The 22988-nt window shown below is 40.2% G+C and overlaps 1 protein-coding gene across 1 annotated transcript in view; it reads right to left on the minus strand.

Moving 5' to 3' along the window:
• Positions 1-14218: 14218 nt before the first annotated feature.
• LOC116508836 (transmembrane protein 189-like) overlaps positions 14219-22988 on the minus strand; it is a 30969-nt gene continuing 22199 nt past the window's right edge. The window contains exons 3-6 of the mRNA XM_032217595.1: positions 19286-19377; positions 17402-17546; positions 16867-17079; positions 14219-15589 (exon numbers count right to left, since the gene is read on the minus strand). Of these exons, the coding sequence (XP_032073486.1) occupies positions 15468-15589; positions 16867-17079; positions 17402-17546; positions 19286-19377 (572 nt within the window). The 3' untranslated portion in view covers positions 14219-15467. The remainder of the gene's footprint in view (positions 15590-16866; positions 17080-17401; positions 17547-19285; positions 19378-22988) is intronic.

The raw sequence follows: 22988 nt of genomic DNA on the forward strand, positions 1-22988 counted from the left end.
GGCTCTGGAAATATGCATTTTACAACATTGGGCCAAAATAGCCAAGGGAACAGAGCTCCAAGAAATCCTCAATGAAGGAAGAAGAAATGTGGAGGAGAGGTAGGGGAAGAAGAAAGAAGTAAGGAGAGGTAGGTGGGAGGGAGAGAAAGAGGAGAGGAGGGAGGAAGAGAGAAAAAGAGAAGGAGAGAGGGTAGGAAGGAGAAGACAGAGGGTAGGAGTAGGGGAGAAGTAAGGGAAGGAAGAAGAGAAAGGAGAGGAGGAAGGAAGGAAGTAGAGAAGGAAGGGAGGGAGAAAAGAAAAGAAAGAGAAAATAAGGTGGTGTCTTAGCAGGTGTGAAGGATGGTAAACAATACATTCCAAATTATACCTTATATTCTTTTAAATGGAATAATAATAATATAAGAATGGCAAAGAAAAAGAATAACTATGTGAATGTATACCTATAACTGTATGTAAGAGAATAAATGACAGTAAAAATATAAAGCACAATATAGGTAAATAATGATCATAAGTAGCTAAGTATAAATAAATAAAGAAATGTATATAAAAATGGATAATGAATAACGAGATTATGAACGCAAGATAGAAATGTATAGAAAGGAAAACACTAACTGCAAAGAAACCGATTCGGAACTGCTGTATGATATCCGATGGAACTTATTGTTCCTATGTTGTTTTTAAAGTGTTGTGGTTATTTTTGTTAACGTGTTTATGTGTTCTGTTGATGTGCTTATGTGTATAAAATAAAATAAATAAATAAATAAATAAATAAATAAATAAATAAAAAAAAGAAATCCTCAATAAAAACTGTTAATGGCATATACCTGTGTTTCTCAGTCTTGGCATCTTGAAAATATGTGGACTTCAGTTGTTGAAATCCATGGATCTTCAAGATACCATGGTTGAGGAAAATTGTTGTACGCAACGGAAGATATGTGGACTTCAGTTGTTGTACGCAATGAAAAGATGCTGCTAGATTCCTATGGAAACTGGCCACTTTCCCAGTGAATGCAGTTCCCAACCATTAATACAAATTAGACTGGGGTTTGTCTCTTCTAGCAGAAATAATGGAACTTCAGAGGGCGTTTGCTGAAGTCCTACTATGGCAGGGGTGTCAAACTCGTGGCGACATATCGGAACTTTTTCCCCCTTCGCTAAACTCGGCCTGGGCAGCGGGTGACGCATCTGGCCCGCGGGCCGCAAGTTTGAGAGCCCTGTGCTATGGTCAACCTGGGAGGTTGAAACATTTCTGATCATACTTCTCTATCTTTGGGCTATTTGGCTCTTCCGTAATATCACTGGAAAGGAATGTGCCCACCATCCTTGCTGAAACCCTCCAGGGAGAATTAATTCTGAATGTTGTCAGAAAATTACTGACATGGAATAACCCATAGATACTAAAAGAGTTCAGGTGGTATAATTAAGCTTGTGTTAAAACCTCAGTGGGAAAGCTAGAATTTTGACCACCTGTTTTCCTCAGGAATTCAAATTCAAATATGCCTGACAGATTAATTGATCGGCATCTGCTTCACCACATCCAAAGAAGAAGAGATCAATTCCACTTCTATAAATGATTGGTTCCATTGCTAGCTGCTCTTACTGTTAAGGAACTTTTAAACATACATTTACCATGTTTCCCTGAAAATAAGACAGGGTCTTATTTTCTTTTGATCTCAAAATAAGCACTTGGCCTTATTTTCTTACTTACTTACTTACTTACTTACTTACTTACTTACTTACTTACTTACTTACTTTACTTACTTTTCGGGGAGGTCTTATTATTTTTGAGGTGCAGGAGATGGCCAACGTGGTCACCTCATGGCTGCTGCTGTATTGCAATACTTTTGGGGAAGGCCTATTTTAGTCCATGCGCTCAAAAGCACAATTGGACCTAGTATCCGGGGAGGTCTTATTTTCAGGGAAACTGGGTAGCTGGAATATGTCTTACCAAAATCTAAATCTCTTTTGTACTGCTTTATAGAAAAAAAATAAAATTGGTTCCCACCTTGATACTTTTCCAGAGGACCCTGAAAATGTCAGCAGATCTGCGGATCTCAAATTTATATGGAGCTGATCAAGTGGCTGCAATGGGAGATTGAGGATATTAGGAGTTTTATACTGTTGATTTTTAATGTTATAAGCTGTCCGGAGTCAAGGTGTTTGAAGTGGGCAGAGATATAACTTTCTTTAGTAAATAGATAAATTCAGGAATGATAAAAAAATAGATCTTCACCTTCTTCTGTGTGATTTCATTTCAGATATTTGATTCCCACTTCATTTTTTTCAAGATAAAATCAATTTTTTGAAGCTCCTTCAATCCTTCTTCACTAGATTTAGCTTTAGTCTCTTGTCCTCCTTTTAAACTACTTCAACTGCTCTTACTCCTTAGAGTTTGGTACCCAGAATGCATACAGTGCTCAAAGTGAGGTCTGACCAAGACTAAGTATAGAGGAATTGTTCCTGCCTGTGCTTTGTAGAGTTTACTCATGTGGGTGCATTCTAAAATTACATTTGCCTTCAAGGCAGGGGTGAAATGCTCTGACGTCTACTACCAGTTTGCTTTGCGCGCATGTGCATCGTAGGCACTACTGTGCAGCGCAGAAAAAGGAGTCTGCAAAGGTAAGTAGAACAGCGGGGGGGGGGGGGGGGGAGAGACAGCAGTCTCGCACATTTAGATTTGCTAGGAAGCAGGATTTCCTACTTTCCAGAGAATATAAATCATGCGGCACAGCTGATTGTCACACAGCTGATCCTCGGAGCTACCGGTTTTCCCAAACTGGTAGCATTTTTTACTGTAAGTTTGGGCGAACTTGTAGCATTTTTTACTGCTGGTTCAGGCGAACCGGTAGCATTTTTTATTACCAGTTCAGGCGAATCGGTCCAAACTGGTAGCATTTCACCCCTGCTTCAAGGGTATGCGTATGACCAAGCAGTAAAACCTGCTTCCTAGCAAATCTAAATCGTGCAGCACATCTGCCCCCCCCCAGCTATTCTACCTTTGCAGACTCAGAAAAGGCTTCTTAATCCTCCCTTTTCAGCGCTTCACCGTAAGCTACACCTGTGTGATTGAACAGCAATCTTTTTGTGTATATGCTGTGCACAACAATACGTGTAAATGGTAGAGTTTCAATCACGTGGTCCCAGTCACCATCTTGACTCTTTTGACTTCTCCTGCGGGTGTTTCATTTGTCTTTTTTTGGCCTGGAGGCATCATGATGCTGACTTGGGTTCATCTGGTGATCACCTGCAGTTCAACTGATGCAGAATCAGGTATTCATAATTGTATACTTATGAATTTAGTTCCTGTTTTTTTGAGTTACTACATTGGGGCCTGGATTTCTTCAATAGTTGATTGATAGGATAACTTATTTTAAAGTTGGAGTCTTTCTAGAGTTACTTATTATGCAGTATCATCAGGGATAAATAGCACCACATTCAAGCCTTTTAAAAGAATGTCCTTATATTCCCATGTTTTTTTTAAAAAAATGTTTTTATGGTTGCAATATCTATCTTTGACCAGCGGATGTCCTCAACTACCTAAAAATGATGCTGTGGCAAAGTTGAAAAACTTGAAGAAATTGAAGTGAATTTAAAAGTGCAGAATTCTGTTTATAATTTTTTTTATCGAGACTAGATTAATAAATGCAAAGACAATTACATATGAAAATATTGCTTTCTGAAAAGTCACTGATCTCTTAGAAATTGGAAGGTAAAAACAAGTATATAGCAAATTTGATAGGATAAGCCTACATTTTGCAAATATCTCCGTCTCCCTATCTCCGTATATCAGATTTCATATTTTCATAATTATCTAGGCAATTTTATATCTGATTAGCTCTTAACTTTGCAATTTGAAATTCTATGCCTTTTGTAGCATCATTTTTCCATACCAAGACAAAAGAAGGTAAGTTTCTGAATATTATGAGGTAGCTAGTAGGACCAAAAAAAAAAAAAAGCATTTGGAGCAATAACTAAACAGGCTCTAACAAAATATTTACACATTAAGCTATGCATTGTTTTAACCATGATTAAGTGACCCTTCATGACAGAATTCACACATCATGCAAAACTACAACCCTTGACAAACAAATTGCTAATTTGCACAACAACCTAACATTAGACCAGCTCAAAGTTGACTCATCCTTCCATCCTTCTGAGGTGGGTAAAATGAGGACCCAGATTGCTGGGGGCAATAAGCTGACTCTGTAAAACTGCTTAGAGAGGGCTGTAAAAGCACTGTAAAGTGATATGTAAGTCTAAGTGCTCTTGCTTTAGATAAATTGTACTATGGCTAAGCACAACATATGAAGCCATTCCAGCCTCTCACATACAAAGGAGTGGGATTTCAATTGTATTTAAAAATTTAACATTTTTAAAAATTGTTCTGGGGATGCTGCTGCAGACCCACATAATGTCCATCTTAAAACCTGGTGCAACATCAGTACAATTTAAAGCAGGGTGGGTCAAACTGGTGGCTCGTGGGCTGAATGTGTCATATGCAGGCCACGACTACCCCAATCATTGTGAAACATTGTGTGATGGCAACGTCACGTGGTGAGTTTGACAACCATGAGTTAAAGGAAGCTTTTATTCTATACTCAAATGTTAGTAATAGGTGCCTAGGGTGCAATCCCAAAACAATTGGAGCACTACAAACAAAATCAGTACTGGCAAAATTACTATTCGTCAATTGTGAAAGGCAGCTTTGCTCACAACAGCTTACATCATGCAACTATACCTTTTAAGATCATCAAGCATCTAATTATCCCAGGTCCTTGGGAAGGATTTGATAGGTGGACCAAAATGCCAAATATAACCTGAGTATCTCAGTGACTATGTAGGAAACCTTAATAATACATAATAATACAATCTATTGGAGACTTTCAGTGGAGACAGGAAGGACTGTATTAAGTCTGTTTATTCACCAATATGGAATTCCTTAAGATGTCTGTTTTTCATTCCTGGCTCAATATGGCTACCAAGCTAGAAAATGGATTTTTATTACAGTCTTGTTCTGACCTAGGCTTTCCAAGAGCATGAAGCAAACTCCTTGTCCCAACAAAAACCTCTTTTATTAATTTATTGTGAATTCTGCTCATTCACATCCAGCAAAGTCTTTCAAGGAAGGATTTACAGTCACAGACCTTATCTGACTTGGAGAGCTGCCAGGCAGATATCTGCAAAACTTGGCAAGGAGTCTCGGAGAGTCACAGACCAATTAAGCAAATTCTCTCCTGCAAACTCCATTCCCCTTTCGCTCCTTTTATTTCCTCTGGGAGGGACCATTCATCGTCTACCTGTGGCCTTACTCCCAAGTTGACCCCTATTCTTTAGCTGTTCCCTTCATCTGGCTACTCTATGCATGTGCACACCGGGAACAGGCTCCAGCTGTTCATCTGCTTCACTGATGTCTGACTCTGAAGGCAGCTAATAACTGACACATGGCTCTGGCCCCCTCTTTGCTTCCGACACAGAGCCCTCAACAGAGCCTTCCCCAGACTCCAGGACTGGCCCATGCTCCTCCCCAACCTCCTCACTGTCCGAATCTGCTGTCAGTTCTGCTGGCTGCTAGCAGGCGAAAAGAAGTCTGACTTAAATTCTTGGTCTCTCATTCCCCAATATTTTAGCAAAATTGTATCCTAGTGATTCTGAATTTGAAATAGTCCAAATCTTTTGGAATCTAAGCAGCATCATAGAAAAAAAAACCCACCATAAACTTGAAGCTGATGTCCAAGCATAAACAGAAAACTTTTTAGGTTTTGTAGAAAAATGCCTGTGGAGATTCTCAATCATCCAAGTCATGTCCCAAAGGTGTTTTCTTTTTATTTGCTCCAAGGCAAAAAGCAATAAAGTCCACTTGCCCCTTGAAAAACTTTCCAAAACAATAAAAGTCCAGTTGCTTCTTGAAAAAAAAAAACACCTTTGGGACAACCGTGATCTGGATGACTGAGAATCTCCATAAACATCCAGCTCATGGTTGTCCCAGAGGTGCTTTTTTTCAAGACACAACTGGACTTCCTTGTCGTCACCTCCCCCCCCCCCCGGTTGAAAATATTTACTTCTCATTTTAAAAGCTGAACTGAGGAAGTTTTTTGGATGAGAAGTGAAATGTTTTCCAGGAAGCAAAAAATAAGAAAGTCCAGTTGCCTTTTATTATTTTGTAGATAATCTTTGGTAGAATTGGTTTGACGAATTATTTAAGTAAACAAATGAAACATAAAACATCCACCAGGCCTTTCAAACATTTAATACATTTATTGTGGCAGGTAAAACTTAGGAACATAATTAAAAGAATCAGAATAGAAATTTTTTAAAAAAAATCAATTAGCAATAGCAGTTAGACTTATATACCGCTTCATAGGGCTTTCAGCCCTCTCTAAGCGGTTTACAGAGTCAGCATATTGCCCCCACAGTCTGGGTCCTCATTTCACCCACCTCGGAAGGATGGAAGGCTGAGTCAACCTTGAGCCGATGAGATTTGAACCGCTGAACTGCAGATAGCAGTCAGCTGAAGTGGCCTGCAGTACTGCACCCTAACCACTGCGCCACCTCGGCTCCTTAAATTAAAAAGTGTGATTGTTTTATTGGTTTTTGTTCAACTAGATCTGGAGACATGTCAGTTCAGATTCCTGCCCGGTATGAAGTTTATTTGGTAATTAAGGGAACTATTTGCTTCCCTTAGTATAACATAAGAAAGTGTAGATTTTTTTTGGGGGGGGGGAATAAATGATGAGACTTTCCTCTGGGGTCGGGGAATGGATGTTCAAGCAAGGAGTGGGCAGTTGTGGACTTTTCCTTAATCTTGCACTCAAAATGGGCCTTTTGTAAAGAAAATGGTTTGTGTAAGCACTGATATAAATCACAGTATGGCAAGAGTCACGAGAAGGGCCCTAGGCTTTAGTGCTTCTTTCCTTGTGTAGGGAGCACTTCCAGAGGAACATAGGTTGACAGAGAACCCGTGGTCCATCGTGTGTTGTAGGTCTAGCATTGCTTGCTGGTGGGACGATAACTGGATGAGAATGTCGTCCAGGTAACATTGTAGGCACACTGGACGCAATCTGAGGAAGGCTGCGACCGCCACCAGAATCTTTGTGAAGGTTCGTGGGGCCAATGACAGGCTGAACGGAAGAGGCCTGTACTGGAAGTGCTGGCCTGCACAGAAGAACCTTAGAAACCTGCAGTGGGCCTTGCAGATGGGGATGTGAAGATAGGTCTCCTTCAGGTCTATGGATGTTAACAGATCCCCTGGCCTGATGCAGCCCAGGATGGATTGGAGGGACTGCAGGAGGGGGTGGGGCACCTGATGAAGTGACGAGCTGGGGGCGAGAGGAATTCCAATTTCAGACCCATGCGGATGGTTTGGAGGACCCACTGGTCTGATGTGGTGCGCTCCCATTGGGCGTGGAACAGATGCAGACGCCCACCAATGGGAGCCCTCCGTTGATGGTCACTTATACCTATGGAAGGGTCTGGAGCCAGACCCCCCATGGAAGGGGCGCTTGGAGAAATTCTGCTGGCGGCCTCTATCACGAAAGGACTGGCAGTCCTGAAGCCTATCATTGTTTGGGGGGTAGGACCTCTGCTAGGTGCCTGAAGTTGAGGGCTGGTCGGATGGCCTAAAGGACTGCTTCTTATAAAAATTGGAACCCTTGCGATCAGGCTTCTTGGTGACAGAAGGCATTACCTTCTTTTGTCCTTATTTTCAATGAGGACTGGATCTAACGCCTCCCAAAAAAACTTACCACCCTTCAACAGGGCGGAAGCGAGCTTCCACTTGGACAGCATGTCAACGTTCCAGTGTCTGAGCCATAGTAGGCGATGGGTGGTAATGTTGGAAGCTAAGGCCCTAGAAGCAAACTTTGCAACGTTCAGGCCGTTCTGCCATGTGGTGGCTGCAATAATTTTGTTAACATCCTGCCTAAGTCTGGTATCCCCAGCCAGAAGCTTAGTGAGCAACTGTCTTAACCAAAGAAGAGAGGCTCTAGAGAGAAAGGAGGCAGAGGCGGACATTTTAATTGCCCAAGCGGCTGCCTGATGAGTTTTATGGCAGGCCTTCTCTGCTCTCTTGTCCTCACCTTGAGACCTTCCTGGAGGTCGGGTGGAGGTACTGAGGAAGAAGTGAGTGCAGCCACTGGCTCATCCACTGGAGCAGCTTCAGCAAGTCCTCCAAACTAGCATCCACTGTAAATAATTTCTTGTCACTACCACTAGGGGTGGCAAGAGTGGCAGGCTGAGCCCATTGTTTCTGTACCACGTTGAAAAATAATTTGGGAATAGGTACAATTTCTTGGGCCTGCACTGGCTCCTCAAACAGACCTTCACCGAGGAATCAGGAGTAACCTGTTCTGGGGTGGTAGAGCCCAAACGGGTAGAGGCCTTCGCCTTATTCAAAATAGTCTTGGAATTGACCTGTTTGAGAAGGCAGGTTTGTCTGGGACAGCCGACTCATCCCCTGAGAACTCTGGCTCAGGGTTAGGAAGGAGATCTTCCTCCCAGGCCGAGTCCTCGCTATCCAACAAGGAATGGGGGGGGGGGAGCAGGTCGTGGGGCCTGAACCACCTCCCTGGGAGGATCCAGGGCCTGAATGTGATGGGTCTTGCGCGGGCACTTGCCCCGCTGGCACATCCCACTCTCAATGCCCTGGGCTATGGCCCTAGTAATTACATCTCCGCATTTCAGTGGAGAGATCGGGTCCCTGATCTTCCGCAGGACAGCCTTTATGAGGTGGATGGGCTATTGGAGTTTGGGAAGCCAGGGGTCCCAAGGGAACTTGATCCCCTTCCCTCTCTGATGGGCATTCAAAAAGGTCCGCATGGTCAGCCATTGAGGCCCTTGGTGAGCCTGGGGAGGCAACCATGGCAGTGAAGCTTGAGGGGAAAATTCCTGTCCTTCCCCTTCGCTTTCAGAAATGGCAGGCCTTTGCCCTGGTCTGACCTCTAGAGAAGGATCCCTGGGGGGAGACCGATTGGGGGCCCGGGCCTGCTACTGTGCCTTGTGAAATTGTTTTCCTTATCACAGCCTGACCCCAGCTGCTTCTCCTGTCTGGAGAAGGGCTTGCTGGCTTTCAGGGCCTCCCTCGCCACCTTACTGGCCTGTCTAGGAGGAATCCTGCCGGTGGAGGGACTAGGCAGGCTATTGTCCCCAGGGGCCTGCTCCGCCATAACAGCAACCTGGATGACTGGAAGGGACCAGGGGGTTCTTCACTCACCACCAGGTGGATTTGGCACACAAACGCCTTAGCGCTCCACAGGGGGAGACACTGAAGGTGGCAGGCAGGAAAGAACAAAGGCAGTCCCTCAGGTGCGAGTTAATTTCACTCCCAGCACCAGCGCAGATGTAGAAATTGCGAGCCTGATTCTGATGTAAAGGAAGGGCTCGAGCCGCAGGGAGAAATCCTCCCAATAAAGACCCTGCCAGAGAACCGGACAAGAAGTCTGCAGCAGTGATCTGCAGGGAGCAAGGCAGGAAGAGAGGCACTGGCAGGCAAAAAAACACAGGAAGGAAAAGTGAAACTAAAATGGTGGCTGCTCCAAAAAAGGCAATCCAAGATGGCCACTGGAAGCAAAAAATGCCTACCGAGGCTCCGCGCCAACGGCCAGCTCCCCAGCAAGCAGGGACAGCAGCAACAGAAACCCCTGCTGGTAAAAAATGATCATACAGAGGGTGGGGCTTGACATCGCAACAACACACCATGCAATCTTGGAGCTCCAGGATTGCTGTTGATATCTCTGTTCCTGGGCGGTCCTTTTGGACCTAAACTGTTCTGAAGGAACAGTGATAGAGAAGAGCATGTCCTGCTGATCACATGGGCATCACAAAGCCCGATTGATCCAGGAGAAAGCTCTTGGAAAGCAACCAAAATGGCTGCAGAAGGTTGGGACAAGCCTCTGAAATAGAAGTAGTACAGGAGTGGTGTCGAATTGGTAAGAAAATTTTTTATTATTAGAGAAGGGAAAATCTAAAAGAATTGAAATTTAAAATAAAATTGAAGACAGAAGAAAATAACTGGCAAATTAACTCTGGTTTAAGACAATCATGTTATCTTTTCTACCTTAACTTTGTTTGTTTTCTATGGATGGACTCTTTACAAATGCCTCTTACTTTTAAACTGGACTGGTCTCTTTTTTTTCCTTCTTCCTCTATACTTTCCCCATTTTTTGTATTCGTGGATTAAAAGCTTCTTCTCTCGTAAGGCTTGGACAGAGCATAATTTTTACACTTTTTTTCTTTTCCTCTCTCGGACAGAGGCAGAAACAGATTGAAAAGAGGTAACGCTGCCATCTAGTGGCTAGAGACTTGGCAATATCTGATAACGCTATAAGCTTTGTTTACTGAAAGGCTCAGTGGAAAACATTTTGTTGATATAGGTGTTCCTTTGAAGGAAAGAGAAAGCTTTGATTTGGAAAACTCCACTGAATTTGTTTGACCTAAAAAGTCTTGGATGTTTTGGCAGTGTTTATAACCTGAAAAATGGCACAACGTGAAGAAGAAAAGGCACTAACTTTACAAAGAATTTTCTTAGAAATTCAAAAAGTTTTAATAATTACAGAGAAAATTGAAAAGAGATTTGAAATTATAGATGAAAATACAAAAAGTACGGGGACAGGATGAAGTTTGAGGACAGAGCTGAAAAAATAACAGACATATGAAAGTGATAAGAAAATTGTTGACACTGACAGCAAACTGAGTGGAGGGAAATGACAAGTGTGAAATATGGAAAGGGGAAATTGATGAACCAGAACTTCATTTCAGATGTCAGAAAATAGATAGAGAGAAAATTTGGCAGAAATAATGGAGTAATCGCGGCAGAAGCACTAATGATAACAAAAGTTAAGCTGATAAAAAGAGCAGATAGAGGGTTTCGAATTCTTATAAGACATGCAATGAACAACAAGTTCTTAAGAGAAGTCCACATAAGACTTATCAAGAAAACACTTAGAATATAGACTTTACAAATGGCAAGAGATATTAGACTAAACTATCTCTGGAAGGATACAGGATGATGAAATGAAATGTCACAATAAATTTTAGTTAAATGTAGTTAAATTTTGAGTGCTATATACAATGTAAATAATGAGCGATAGTCAAATAAATGATTAATAATGATAACAAAACATTTATATATACTATATTGCTAATATGAAATTTTATACAAACTGTAAGTGCGGATCATGGAGATGATGTTGAAAAGCCTTTTTATAAAAGATAAACAATTCTATATAGAACAGAATATAAAGATGTAATATCATTGGATGATTTCAGGATGATGTAATAAAATGTCATAATATAAATTTACTTTAAATTTAATATGCCTTATGTTGAAAGGATGTAATAATAGCTAGGCTTAATGGATGTTTAATAATCATATTAATTTGTATACAAGCATATTAGATTGATACTAATAATGGGGAAAAACATGGAATTCAAAATTATTAGAGAATGTTATCAATGCTAAAATAATAGAATGATGGCATAATAAATTTAGTTAAATATAGTTAAATTTTGAGTGCTATGTACAACGTAATAACAGCTATAGTAAAATAAATGATTAATAATGATAACAAAGCATGTATATATACTAGATTGATAATAGCAATAGCAATAGCAATAGCAGTAGACTTATATACCGCTTCATAGGCCTTTCAGGCCTCTCTAAGCGGTTTACAGAGAGTCAGCATATTGCCCCCAACAATCTGGGTCCTCATTTTACCCACCTCGGAAGGATGGAAGGCTGAGTCAACCCTGAGCCGGTGAGATTTCAACTGCTGACCTGCTGATCTAGCAGTAGCCTGCAGTGCTGCATTTAACCACTGCGCCACCTTGGCTCTTATAATATGAAATCTTATACAAACTGTAAGTGAGGATCATGGAGATGATGTTGAAAAGCCTTTTTATAAAAGATAAAACAATTTTATATAGAATAGAATATAAAGATGTAATATCATTGGATGATTTCAGGATGTAATAAAATGTCATAATATAAATTTACTTCAAATTTAATATGCCTTATGTTGAAAGGATGCAATAATAGCTAGGCTTAATGGATGTTTAGTAATTAAGACAATTTGTATACATGTATATTAGATTGATGATACTAATAATGGGAAAAAACATGGAATTGGAAATTATTAGAGAATGTTATCAATGCTAAAATGATTGAATGATTTAGAATAGGAGGAAGCATAATAACAATGTATACAAAGATATCTTGATTGTGAATTTTGATAAAATTCAACTGAGGACTACGGAAAGGAGACTTTGTAACCAATCGACACACAGTGTGTAATTGAAGAAGCTTTTATATTATATGTGTTGTGTGTTTGTGTTTGTCTGAAAATAAAAGCTTTATTTTAAAAAAAATGATCGCGCAGAGAAGCAGAAAAAAACACAATCGTGTGGGCGTCAGCACTCCGACCCCACGCTCCCACCGGCAGTTGCCAGCGACTTCCACGGCACCCGAGCGAGCCCAGGACACCGTGGAAGCTGGGAAAGGTGAGAAAGGACGAAAAGAAAATATAAGTGGAACTTCTCACCTCTCCTGCTCTCTAGGGAAGGAAAACCCAAAGTAAAGCAAAACTAAAATAAAAAACCTTTGGAGAGTCCAAGTTAATCTGAAAAGGACTGAAGAGAAACTGAGAAACACATCCACTGGGCTTTGACTGAATTGAAAATCTGGCAAGTCAAGGAAACAGCAGAGGCATGGCTAAAGTTTCGATTCAGTCCGGGGCAGATTGGCTGAGTTTAACCCATTGCTTGGACTCTCCAAGCAGCGTACTGGAAAATAACTAATGTGACTTTTTGTGTCAAGCTATCCAGTTAAAAACTTTATTACCTACTTTTAATGCGCCAAAATAAAACCCGATACTTAATAAAACATTCAGTGTTTTCCCCTCATGAGCAAAGTTGACGCTGCACATGGTCATGGGAATCTTATCACATCAGAGGTGTCTTCCTTGTGTTGGTCTGGAGCAAAATTTTGCTACAGAAAAGGTGACTTTAGGGCTTCTTTCAGAGGTCAGGTAGCAAATATGAAACATTTCAGTACAACCAGAAATATTTTTAAATACTGATTGGAGAAGTCATCGTCTAACATTGGAGGAAAAAAGGCTCAGGAAACTTGGGATCTCACTTGGTCTAATCCAGATAGGCCTCCAGGAATTTTCCTTCCAGCTAAAGGGGGAATGTCTACTACGTACCCAATTCCTTATCCTTCCCCATAATCGGACACTCATTTATACATCTCTGAATTTCTGAATGGGCCATGGAACAAAACAGCAGCAAAAGGCAAAGTTCCAGTGTTCGCAAGCATGAATTGCTGTTAGCTAATAAGACAGAAAATGTGGGAAAGCAGAAAGAAAAGGCTCAAAATTACCATGCTGTAATTTGGATGGTAATAAGGGGCAGCAGAAGGGAATTTGGGCAGGTTTTCCAAATTCTATTACACTCTACCACAACTTTCCCCCCTACTTTTAAAATGTAGGGACTTCAATTTCTCCCGACAGCTCACGTGTATGGGTACACACACACACACACACACACACACACACACACAAACTATGAGAGATAATCCAAAGCCACAGCTTGAAAGCTGTGTTTCAGCAGAACAGTAGAAACTCAAATGCTTCACTGATTGTTGTTGTTATGGCATCAGGCTAGAAACTCGGAGACTGAATTCTAGTCTCATCTTAAAACACAAAGCCACCTGAATTACCTTAAGCCAGTCACTTTCTCTCCTAATCCTAGGAAGGAGGCAAGAGAAAACCAATTCCAAAAATCCTTCCCAAGAAAACTGGAAGCATTACTCCAGACAGTCAAAAGGAATCAACCCTGATCAGAAGGAAAAAATATCCCTCCAAAACAAAAATAGACTGTTGGCAAATAAGACACACACTAAACTTGCCCAAGGTTTAAAATCTTAAACAGAAATCCTGCTATCACAGTAAAAGCGGAGAGACTGACTGTGATATTTGCCTTTTCTATGGATTGTTCTTTAGAAATGGTACATGTATCTCTTTTGTTTGCCTTCATCTATTTTTTAATTATATTTCTTAGTTTCCATTTTTTAACTTTAGTGTTCTCTGTTGAGACTTTAGAATGCCAAAGGCAAAATGCTACAAAAGTAAGACATAGAGGCATGGTATGAAGTTGAGAATTTGTTCTTAAATAGAAAAATCTCAAACATACAAGGAAGGAGGAGAATGTGCAAGCTTTTTCTTAAATTTAAAAAAATACAGAAAGTTGCATTTCGGACACAGATTAGCCATCTAATCTCCCTAGAAAGGCACAGAAGTCTGTTGCAAAAATAAAAGTGTTTTGTAGGACACTCTTGTATACAAAACAGAAAACCCACTGATTTTGCTTGCATATGCTGTTTAAACCACCACCACCCCGCCCCCGGAAATGCAATTTTACCCTCCCCCCCTCAAAAATGGCCACAAGACTTAACAAATGCAATTAGTATAATTGAACTGCTTTGTTATAAATTATATACATTCAGACCACATTAAAATTGTTATTCCATGTTACACCAAAGAAATAGTAGTTAAGGCTTTATGATATTTACATGAAATGAGCAAGCACCTTAATCACACACACCATTAACTTATTCCTTCTAACATTCAAATTTGACAATGACCAATTTTCTATAGCTATTTTAAACATTTTGGAAGAGGAATCATACTGAATAAAATCAATCACTGAACGCTACATGATCCAATGGAAGTAATTTAAGTCTGACATTTGTGCAGAACACAAATTCTGCTCCACTTCACTTCCATCCCAAACTGCTACCAAGCTAGCTGTAGGCTGATACAGCAAATGGCCTGCTCAAATATCAAGGAATGGAACACTTCTTTATTTTAGGAGACAGTCAGCTTTAAGTAACCCTAATGAACTAGGATGAGACTCCCAAATATTCTGTTGCACGCCACAGGGACAATGTCTTGATATGATAGCAAGATGAAGCAACTGGAAGGATGCACCAAATACCAAGTGCATTAAAGTGATGACAATACCTTTCCCTCCGATTCTCATATAGCAACTTGTTCTTTAAAAACCCAGGAGCTAGCTTGCTTTCCTTGCCATTCCAATATGGCCTTAAATCATTTTCAGAGTGGGAATTCATGTTGATACAACACATTACCGTGCCAATGACAAATGTTACTAGGAAGGTACACTGCCTTCTCCAACTAATGGCTTTGGAGTGTCAAGGATGACAATGTTCAATTATCATCAAATGTGGCTAACAGAAGGTGCTCAGTAACAAACGAGAATAATCCATTTGCATTTTTTCAAGTATTGTTTTGAGGAGTGAGTCTTTTAACTGCAGTCTGTTAGCACTTTTTAAAAAGCTTTGTGCTTTAGTCCGTTATCTTTCTGCAAGTCTTTTAATTTGGCTGATGGCTTTTATTTTTTTCTTTTAAAAAAATTGGCAACAGGTTTTCACGACAGGAGAAGCCTGGCAAGGGTTATTTTATTTTCTGAGCCCATTTCATGTCATCTGCTCTGGGTTTTTCTCCTGTTAGTCCTTCAATGATATTCTCCAGGAATCTCCAAAATCTGAGTTTTTCCAGTGGGTAGTTCAGCCAGCCTAGAAAGATTATAGAAGAGCAGCAATATGTGAGTGTAAATGAGCAAGCAGCATTTTTGGTAACTGAATTGTTTTAAGATAATATTGCATAAAATGAATGTAAGAAATAAAGGTGTCAATTTAACAGAAGATGCAATTTTCAGTTTTATTCACATTACGTGGAATTGTTCTGAACTTATTCCTCTGACTATTGAAACCCATACAAGAGCATTCTAAAGCCATTTAGAATGGCAGAGTTTTAATGGTGAACTTCACACATTAAAATAACCCCTGGTTTATCTAAGGTCTGTTAAACTCAGACTCTGAATGAGTTCAGTGAAACACATCAAGTCACACAGTTTTTTTTTTGGGTTAACATGCGAAAAGCCATCCCTAAGCTATGATTTATAGCTAAGCAGACTGTACATGCCAGACTTACATCTTTAAGAAACCATGACTTACAATGAATGTTAAACATTGCACTCAAATCACAATTCTGAACAAACCGTAATTGAGGAGTCAAGATTGTTAAATATTGAGGTTCTTCAGAAATGTTAGATGAAGCAGTCTTCTCTTCTAAAACAAATCAGGTATCCTTTCCCCTCAGACTCAGACCCAGACCCATATTTTTAAAGAACACATTTAAAAATAATTATTTCTTTGTTACTTATGGCAAAATAAATATACCCCTGAGATATAGCAGTGTTCCAATATCTCAGGGGTTGCCACAAAAAAGAGGGAGTCAAACTATTTTCCAAAGCACCTGAGGGTAGAACAAGCAGCAATGGGTGGAAACTAATCAAGGAGAGAAGCAACTTAGAACTGAGGAGAAATTTCCTGACAGTTAGAACAATTAATCAGTGGAACAGCTTGCCTCCAGAAGTGGTGAATGTCCCAACACTGGAAATCTTTAAGAAGATGTTGGATAGCCATTTGAAATGGTCTGAAATGGTATAGGGTTTCCTGCCTAGGCAGGGGGTTGGACTAGAAGATCTCCAAGGTCCCTTCCAACTCTGCTATTGTATTGTATTGTATTGTATTGTATTGAATGTGAACCAATCTGAAAAGAGCAGTTCAGTTTAATAGGTATAGCCTTCTTTTTAGTCAATTCTTATTTTCCACTATTTATGTTCCCCCCTTTTTCATCTCTGTGTAGCCAGAGCCCAGAGGACGACATGAAACATTTCTTTTCTTCACAACCTGACACAGATCCACCAGTTCATCTGTGTCTTAAAAAGGCTGTTTGGTTAGATAGGAATTTAATTTCTGCCACATAATGAGTTCCACTTCATTTTTACCTGTAGTAATACAGAAATATGTCTCATGTGGAGACACATGGTGGATCCGGTGGTGTTTCCGTGGCAGGATAATGTGCCAGTCCTGCAGAAAAATTACCCAGCGAGGAAGACCGAAGTAGGTATGAGACCACTTGTGAATCTGGTTGGTCAAGGTTGCAAATACAGACAGGGCGAAGACGTAGCACTCCCAAGGACAGGTTTGGTGTAACGCTTCTAAAAATAAAGAGAATATAGAATTTATTGTACTCTCACTGAACAACAGCTAAACCGTGTGTTACAACTGCTTCACTCTAATAAAAAACTTTAGCATCAGAAGTAACACTGCACTCCAACTTGTATGACTGACATATAGAACTGTCTACTTTATTCGTTGTTTGCCCTTACACTTTTATTGACTATATACAAGGTGAAAAACTTCATTACCCTTTTTTTGGAAATGTGCATAGAATTAACTCTCTTGTCCTCAAAGGCCTGCCCACTACTCTTTAGAAGGCTGTTTCCAGCTTCCTCATGGATCTGTCAGGCTCCCTCTTACCTGGTGATAAGGAAGCTAATTTGTAGGCCATGTTTGCCAGCGGAACGACTGTCAACATGCAGTTATCGCCATTGGTTTCTATGAAGTCATGCCTGGTAATTGCTGTTGGATCAATGTGGTGTTCTCTGAAAGGTCTAATAAATGCCTGAAAGTAGTAAAAAGCAGAAAGATGAAACTTTAGTGTTTAGCTCACATGAAGTCTTAGCACCTACATATTTTACTGATCTACTCATGCACATACCTAAATAGATAATTTGGGTTGGCATTTTGCAGGGAAATGTCCAAAAAGATCAAGATGAGAGGGACAGTTAAAGCCCTCACTCTTTGTATGTGACCCCAATGGGGCGTCAGAATTGCCAACTTGACCCCAGCTAGATGTTCCTGATTTGTGGATTAGAGAAGAGCCATCATCTTGTCCTATCAGGATTTTGACCATAGACAAGCCAGTGTATATTAAAAAGTTATCTAAAGCAACATAGGAAATTAAAAGCAGCACTGAGGTTTAAGTGAGTGAAATGATTATGTATTAACTGTCACTTTATTGCAAGTACTATTAGCCCAAGTCTGTAATCTTTTTACCTCCTCAGTGAGAGTACCATGCAAACAAATAAATGGAATATTAAAAGCTAGCTATAAAGCATATCCTACAGGCAGTTCCTTTATTTTTCTTATTTATCCATCTGAAACAGAGGTATCAAACTCTATTTCATTGATGGCCACATCAGGGTTGTGTTTGATGGGCCGGGTGTGTGTGACCAGAGTGGGCATGGTGAGCTTGATGTCACTTGTGTTGGGTGGGGGGGGGCACCTGTGGTGGGCCGAGTGCTCTGCCAGTGAAAATGGGTTCCTTAGGTCGGGAGCTGGCCTACTGCAACTCTCTGCTAGCGAAAATGGAGCTTGGAGGGGGGGGGTGGCCCTCGCGAGCTCAGTTTTTAGCTGGACTGGCCTCCTGCAACCCTCTGCCAGGGAAAACGGGGCTCAGGAGGGTCATACACGGCTCTCCTGAGCTCCATTTTTTCTGCCAGATACATCACAGGCTGGTCCTTCGCTGTTTTCGGGACAGCCCAGTGGGCCAAATCTAAGCATCCTGCGGGCCGGATCTGGCCCCCAGGCCTTGAGTTTGACACCCCTGATCTAGAATGTTTAATTCAATACTGTATGTACATGGGCTTTAATATATTGCACCAAGTTTATTAAAATTGGAATAAGAGATGTGTGTGGGGGAATGAACTGAAAAATAAGGCACTGGTATTAGTCAAACTTAAGATTAAAATATGTAATATCATAAACAAGTCAGTAGACTGGGAAATACAGCCAAAATGTAATCTGCTATTATTCTGAAGTCATAAACTGTGGACAAGCTTAACAATTAAATGAAAAACATTTAAATAAGATGCTTCAATATAAATTAGCATAGTTTAAGCTCACACAACTTGTGGTTTAGTTAGTGACTTAGCATGTTATGCAAAGACAAGCAATGTGGTTTTGTTATGTTGATTCAACTATTACTGATGTACACTTTCTTTTCTTCTCTTTGTGCTTGCATTTCCATCCTTGACTTACAGGTTTGCTCTGACAGTTGAATAAGAGATTAGTTATAAATCATCATGAATCTCCAAAACCGCAGTTTGCTTAACTTTGGTTAACTCAATAAGATGCAATTATCTAGTTCACTACAACATGCTATGTCACAAACTGCAGTTTATGTCAATTATAGTTTAGCACGAGTTATCTAGTCTAAGGCAAATTATGGTTTAGCACAATATGTGAACTCCATTAGAGAATTTTCATCAACTATTATTTATCTTAAGTATATTGAACTAATAAACTCAACTAGTAAGTTCAACACACACACTCACACACACGAGAAAAAAAAAGTCAGACCTTTCCAACTATTGGCAGATCTACCGAGCCCCAAGTATCTGCTCCCCAGTGCACTAAACCGGATACGAAGTCAGCAGTAATGACTCCTGCAACTTTCAGAGACAAAGGGTGGGAGGGATAGAGAGAAAGGTGAATTATTAGACATTTGGAAAAATGCAAAGATGGTAATTTTTAAAGAATATCAATAAAAGAGAGGTACTATTTTGACAGAAATGTAACAGTAATAATGATGCTTTTCCAAAAGAACTCTTATTTTACTTTATTGTCATTGTAAGTAAATACACAGTATACACACAATGAAATTCACATAACCCCCAGAGACCAGGCCCAACACACATTAACAATCCCCAAACACCCACCCACCAAATAATTCCCGCCCCTAAATCACCCAAGCATCCACACAACAGACCAAGTAGTGCTGTCCGATAGCTCATTTAGTTCATTGTTGAGTACAATTATAGCTCTGGGATAAAAGCTATTCAGAAGACGTGTGGTCCTAGTTTAAATTGTTCTGTATCTTCTGCAAGAAGGCAACAGTCTAAAAAGATTGTAAGTAGGATGGGAAGAGTCCTGAGAATATTATGCAACTTCCTCAAACAGCAAGATGCGAAGATATCGTCCAGGGCTGGTAGCTGGAGCCCTTTGATATTCTCGGCAGTTTTAATGATTCTCTGTAGAGCTTTTTTGTCCTCTGCAGAGCTGCTCCCATACCATGCAAGAATGCCGTATGTCAGGACACCCTCAACAGTGCTGTGTTAGTAGGACAGAAGTAGATGCTGAGATAGATTTATCTTCCTTAGCATTCTCAGGAAGTACAGCCTCTTCTGTGCCTTCACAATAAGCCATTCAAAGAGCTAGCAGCACCTGGACAACCTTATGGGGTACGGTATAGGCTTAGAAGTGTAGCAAGGGTGGATCTAATCAGTAGTTGTAGGGGAGATCACCAAGGATTACCAGGATAATGAGCTAGACTGAAAAGCTAGAATAATATTTTAGACCACGGGTGTCAAATTTGCGGCCCACGAGCCAGATGCATCATGTGCTGGCCACCCCAACACTCAGTTTAGTGAAGGGAAAAAGGCACGACGTGAGTTTGACACCCCTGTCCTAGAAGATGACAATGCCAAGGCCCTTCTATATTGTCAAGAAAATCACATATCTATAAGGTCCCCAACAATCAAACTAGAATCAAAGAGCAGCTTAATTTTGATCACTATAAACCATGTGCCTTTTCCAAATCCAAATCTAGTCAATTAAAATACTGCAGTTCATTTTGTGCACAATACACAACTAAGCTTTCGGAAGATGTTATTTCCCAACTTCATAACCACTCGTAAGTATAAATAAGCCTTTCCAAAATGCAACACACTTACATGCTTATTTTGCATAGTCCTTACAGTACCCTATATATTAAAGTCTCCTCTGAGCTAGGATCTTGGTGACTTCATAGACATGTTGTCATTTTTGTGGCAACAACACTGAAGAAATCTCCCATTGCCTTTTTCTAGGATGTTTTTTTTGACTTCTACCTATTGGGGTTCTAGGATGTATTTTGAATTGGTTCATATTTCCTTTACAGACAATGATAAATAACCGGTTTGATCTTGCTAGGAGTGACAGACTTCTGGCAAACAATGCAACAATTAAAAAAAGATTCATTAAATCAATGGCTAAATAATTTAGGTCTGATTAAAACACATGGTTTGTTAAGAAACCTTACTATGCAGGAAATAAACCACTGAGCTACTGGGAAGTACTGAAATGTGTTTTTAATTGAATCTGGCCACCCATTATCAAACAAGATGATTAACAATTGCTAGGTTTCTTTCAAGGAGGTTTATCTTAAAAAACTTTTAAAAGCACTTATCCTGCCCTTAGTGTTTCTCTTTCCAATGAAAACTTGCAAACATCTTCAAGAACAAAGCCGCACTGTGTTCATTTTGAACTATGCAGCAGTGTTTCACCATCTTGGCAACCTGAAGATGAGTGAACTTTAATTTCCAGAATTCCCCAGATCCATAGCAATGGGTGGATTTTCAAATTTCGCTACTGGGAGAAGATATAATTTCCTGCTTTCACATAATGAATTGTCCATTTAGTTTGGCCCTAATAGATATTAGGATTATAAAGGCTCTAGATTTTTTTTTCTCATTTTCAGAAATGAAAAAAATCCAAGCATGGCATTTGAACAAAATTTTCTCTTCCATACTTAACTGGAACATAGGAAAAATGATTATTCCCCAGTTAGCAAAACTTCAGATCAGGGAAAAGGGCAGGGAGATAAGAGGCTACTTATAGCTAGGTGGAACATTAACTATTTGCAGAAATGAATAACACAAGCTGGACTGTTTTCTTATAAAGTCCAGCAGACCGGGTTAACTCCCCCCTCCCATTAAGGGGGCCACTGCATCTAAAAGCAGACCTTGTGAACCAAACTTTATAGGTCCTCTGATCCCCATCAAAACAAGGGGATGCACAAATACAAATCTATACAAAATAATTTCCTTGCAGAATTGCACCAGAAAGTAAGATGTCTAAATATTGAATTTTTTCTCAACCTAAAATGATTCTTGGACAAAGCACAGAATGGTTTTGAATGCATTGAGTAAAAGTAAAAAATGAAGTCTAAACGTGGGTTCCAAAACCAGGATTGACTTGGAAAAGAAGTCATATGACATTGGCTGCAAATATGATTTTATTAGGGCAGACTTTTTCTCCCCGCCTATAATGCCAAATGCTTCTTTTATTATTAGATTATGATTTACGGTTTCACGTGTCCCTATTTGTCGATGCCTTGCATGTAGGTAGGTGATGTAAAAATGGAAAGAGGTTACAAAACCTTGGCATCCACTCTAATAAGCTTTCGGCAGAGCAGTTCAGATAACTATGAAATCCTGCAATCAGATGTTAGCAAACATGAACCAACAAGAGTCAACAGAACCCGGAATGCAATTGTGATACAATTTGGCTAGGTCAGAGTCATACTCTCACCAATTAGTTCTGGGAACTATACCTGAAGTATAGGGCTCTAGATTCATGCTTCCTGCTAACACTGGTGGAAATGTTTAAATGCTAAGTTAGAAAACATTCCAGAAGTATGCCAAAGCTACCATCAATCTTTGAAGGGAGACAGGAAAATAAAGTTGGAGATCCCCGGAACTATAGTCCAATTTATATTGGCAGCACTTGGCTGAAAAAGGTTGCACCCAAAACTGGGAATAGACAGGTTTAGGTTACAGAACTGGAAATGCTATCAGCTATGTTATCAGGCAGTAGCTAAGTCAGGAATGAGGCCACCACCAGAGTCATAAAAACCTAGCAGGGGACAAAGTTACAGGAACATATCTTGTTCTAAACAAGGCACCACCTGCTTTCTAAATCCTCTTCCAGATTAAACCTCTGCTTTTAGTCTCGCCTGCTTGGAAGGTGTTGCAACATCATGGGTCTCTAGGCAATCTACCTTCAGAGCAGCACATGCTAAATTCTGAAGATGTCACAAATGCTTCACCTTTGCTCTGGAGGGACAGAAAGAAATGGAGTTCTTTGAGTACTGATCTGGCATGACACATCAGAAAGCATCTAGGTATCAAAGCATCTGCAGTCTTCTCAAAAGTTAATGCTTGAAATTTGACCAAGTCCTCAACTTACAACCACAATTGAGCCCAAAATTTAATTTGTGGAGGGAGACATTTGTTAAGTGAAT

This window comes from Thamnophis elegans, chromosome 5 (assembly GCF_009769535.1).
Source record: "Thamnophis elegans isolate rThaEle1 chromosome 5, rThaEle1.pri, whole genome shotgun sequence".
Lineage (NCBI taxonomy): Eukaryota > Metazoa > Chordata > Lepidosauria > Squamata > Colubridae > Thamnophis > Thamnophis elegans.